General features: G+C 44.2%; 1 protein-coding gene across 1 annotated transcript; it reads right to left on the reverse strand.

The window, feature by feature from the left end:
* Positions 1-3,281, reverse strand: LOC131237863 (pentatricopeptide repeat-containing protein At5g50390, chloroplastic-like). Its single transcript, XM_058235894.1, has one exon. The coding sequence runs from the start codon at positions 2,595-2,597 to the stop codon at positions 498-500; it is 2,100 nt and encodes a 699-aa protein (XP_058091877.1). The 5' UTR covers positions 2,598-3,281; the 3' UTR covers positions 1-497.
* Between the last annotated feature and the right edge of the window lie 601 nt (positions 3,282-3,882).

The raw sequence follows: 3,882 nt of genomic DNA on the forward strand, positions 1-3,882 counted from the left end.
TACCAATTAGTTATGCAAATTGCATACGCATACAGCTTCTTGCATGCTAGTTCCAATGGAGACACGTAGCAGAAATGTACAAAATTTGGGCCACTCATCCAGCATAACCCCGTATATGGGCCGCAGACCAAAAATAGGATAATCAATTCGGGGAAAGAGATGGCCACCAACCCTTTTTGCACAGTGTTTTGATCAAGAATTTAGGATTGTTGAATCAGCCTGATTTCAGCCAAGGCCCACACATAGCATGGCCCACTGCATTCGCGGTCGGGGTCTTGATCGCATCAGCCATGTGATCCATTGGTACTCATTTTGCAAAGTGTACAAGAAATGCTAAATAATTAGTATACATCTTGTATTAGACTGCGTTATTCCTATGGAGTACAAAGACATACACTGCAACTTTCTCTGCATTGAAATGGATGGAGCAAAACATCCTCATGCTGCTAAATTGAATGTTTTCGCAGGCTAGGCTACCATGTCCTGAATTTGTATAATCACCAATAATCCCCACAAGAACAAGACCCATGTTTGAAATGATGAAATCGACTCGCATCTCTCAGGACAATTTCCCGTTTAGCAACCATGGCTATCAGTTTAATAACACCATGGCAATTGCTGCAGATCCGATGGCTTTGAACTACCTGCAGTGGAGTTGAATCGGACGTACTTAGAAGCCCGAAAGCAACAGCCAACTTCTCACTATGATACACCGACATTCGTTCATCCTGTTCTTCCACATCAGGAAGCAAAGATCTCCCACCAGGAATGTAGCCTTCTTTGGCGATTTCCTCCATCAAGTCATCTAATCTTTTATAAATCTCTTTGCTTTGAGGATGAGATTTATCACCAAAAAGAAACCCATGAGTTTGTTTCTTGATCTCAATCCAACTACAGGCAGGAAGCAACCTCAATCCCCTTCTCTTCAAGGTCCCTAACACCTTGGCAGCTTCATCTGGCCTCCCAGAACAGTTATATATATTCAAAAGCACGATATAATTACTTAGCTTTTCGGGCTCCATTCCAAGAAGCCTTTCTGCAGCAAATCTTCCAAGCTCTAAGTTCTTGTGAATTCTACAAGCTGTCAGCAAGGCAGCCCACATGTTCTCTGTAGGGCTGAAGGGAGCATCTCTTATCAAAGCAAAAGCTTCATCTAAAAGCCCTTCTCGGCCCAACAACTCAATCATACAAGCATAATGCATTGCCCGAGGCTTGATCTTATGGTCTCGACTCATTGACTCAAAAATCTCCCATCCTTCATCTGATAATCCAGAATAGCTGCAGGCGGATAAAACAGCAAGAAAGGTAACATGGTTTGGAATCATGCCGTCATGAAGCATCTTCTCAAACATTTCAACAGCCTCATTTCCTTGGCCATGGTTGGCATATCCAGCTATTAAAGCATTCCAAGATATGACATTTTTGTGTGGCATCTTATCAAAAAGAGTCCGTGCATCTTCAACCCTACCCCATTTGCTATAGAAGTCCACCAATGTTGTGTTAGCCACTATATCCAAACCAAAACCATGACGCACCAGACCAGCATGAGCTTGCTGTGCATGTTCTAACGAAGCCAGTCTGGTGCAAATTCTAATAATTATCGAATAAGTGAAGTGATCCATCTTCACACCCGATTTTCTCATTACATGATACAGATTGAGAGCTTCCTCACTATAGCCATGAAGTGCATACCCTGCTATAATCGAATTCCACGCGACTACTGTCTTCTGCGGCATCTCATCAAAAACAAATTGAGCATCTTCAATGCTCCCACACTTACTATACATATCAATCAGTGCGCATGACACGAAGATATCTCTATCTATCCCCAATTTCAACACGCAGGAATGCAACTGCTGACCGGCAAAAACCAGTCCCAATCCAGCACAAGCCCTGAGGGCAGTAGCAAATGTGCGGGACCCAGCATCAGAGAACTCCTGCCACATCAACAAGAACAACTGGTACGCCTCTTTGTAATCACCTGAGTCAACCAGCCCTCCTATAATGGTGTTCCAAGAAACCAAGTTCCTTTCAGGCATTTCATCGAACAGCCTGCGGGCATCTATCATCATCCCACACTTCACATGCATTAACAACATTCTGTTCCTCAAATACTGATCCGGTTCGAACCCACTCTCGACCATGTGATTAAACACCCTTTTCACACCTCTAATCGATCTCAATCCAATACAAGCATTTACGAGAGAATCATATGTACTACCTTCTAAGACAAAATCGTCCTTGCATTCTACAATTTCAAACAGTTCAAGAGCTTCACCATACCTTTTGAAGAAAACCAACTTCTCGATTTGATTCCCGAGGCTCGTAGCAGGTTTCTTCATCTGGGTTATTTGAGAATCAGCCTCTGAGTCGAGATCTTCAGGAATTCGACTCGGTTTCGGCCTGGGTTTAGGATGGAGACCTTGTTCAAGAGAAGAGCAGGTAATTTGAGCTGGGTTCTTCCTTCGGGGCAATGAGAAATCAGATTTACAAAAGAAGAGAGTGCTGGAATCCGAGAGAAGGCGTGGGATTCTGGAATTGTATTGGATTGGATCTGGAAATACGGTGGGGAAGGGCGAGAGCATGATTCTTTCCATGGAGGATTTACAGAGGAAGGGGAAGAGAGTCGGTGGATTTGAATCGGATGGAGAAGTGATGGAAAAAGTCGATGCTTGGGATTGGGCGGAGGATGATGAGAAGAAGGTCGTTGATGTTGGTGGGGTTGTTGGGAGTTGGGTAGTTTTGTTCCTCGCTCATGTTGGGATTTTCCAGCATTGAGAACTCCGTCGCCTTTGGAGCCGGGAGAGTTGTTTTTTTTTAGAGATCTGCGTTGGCTTGGTGGTGGGCCCATGGGTAGTCTGCATTGGAAACCGGACCGGACCGGGTATTGACCGGTTTGAACATGAACCGGCCTCCAGACCGATGTCTAAACCCATACACGGCATGGGTTGCATGGGGCTGGGTTAGCGTCAAGCACAGCAGGGGTCTCCATAACCATACTCGGCCACTGTATGCCATACGCGGGACCCTTATGAGCGCAAAAATGAAGCAGATCTAGGCTCCAGTGGACAAACACAGTGGGCATTTAACGACCACTGTTAAAAACTTCTAGAGAACGGAAGTTTTAGATAGAGCTGGGCACGGGAGGATTCGACTCAGCAAACGCGACTCGTCTGAACTGTTCGATTCATTAGACTCAGCTTGGCTTAAACCGAGAGGGTGAGTCGATCCAAATCGAGCAGACTTTGTTCAATCTGAACTCAAACTGAGTCAAGTTGGGGTCACCCATTAACTTGACTTGACGCAAAATCCATCTTGGTAGTGACTTGACTTGTTTCAAAACTCGACTTGTACATTTAAAAAATAAAATAAAATCGGATTTGATGTTTCAGATCTGAGATGCTGTATAGCTGATGGAGAGGCTTCAATTCCAGCAGGTACACTTAGGTTCTGAGCTGTGGTTTCAACTTGTGGATACCCGCTGCACTTGACTCGGTACCTATAACTGGGTTGGACTCGGTTCAGGTTAGTCCATGCCATACCTGGACTCGGATCGAGCTAGGCATGCTGAACTTGGTACGAAGTCAGTCGAGTTCAGGTTAGGTCTTTTTCAAAACTGGTTCCAGTCAGGTTAGTCCTAACTTGGTTTGACTCGACTCCATCCCTCCTCTAGTTTTAGATAAAATTGATATTTGTATTTTCTGTCCATTCAGGTCAATGTGTACTTAAAATTGATATTTGTGTTTTCTGTCCATCCAGGGTAAGGCCCCGTTTGTTAAATCTGAAATTTGAAGCCTGAATCTAAAATCTGAACACAAAATCTAAATCTGAAGTCAGCATTTTCTCACTTCTGCGTTAAGTAATATTTTCCAGAGTTAACAA

The sequence above is a fragment of the Magnolia sinica genome, chromosome 1 (assembly GCF_029962835.1).
Source record: "Magnolia sinica isolate HGM2019 chromosome 1, MsV1, whole genome shotgun sequence".
Lineage (NCBI taxonomy): Eukaryota > Viridiplantae > Streptophyta > Magnoliopsida > Magnoliales > Magnoliaceae > Magnolia > Magnolia sinica.

Coding starts and splice junctions, on each gene's coding strand:
- LOC131237863 (XM_058235894.1), bottom strand. CDS start 2,597: ATGGAAAGAATCATGCTCTCGCCCTTCCCCACCGTATTTCCAGATCCA.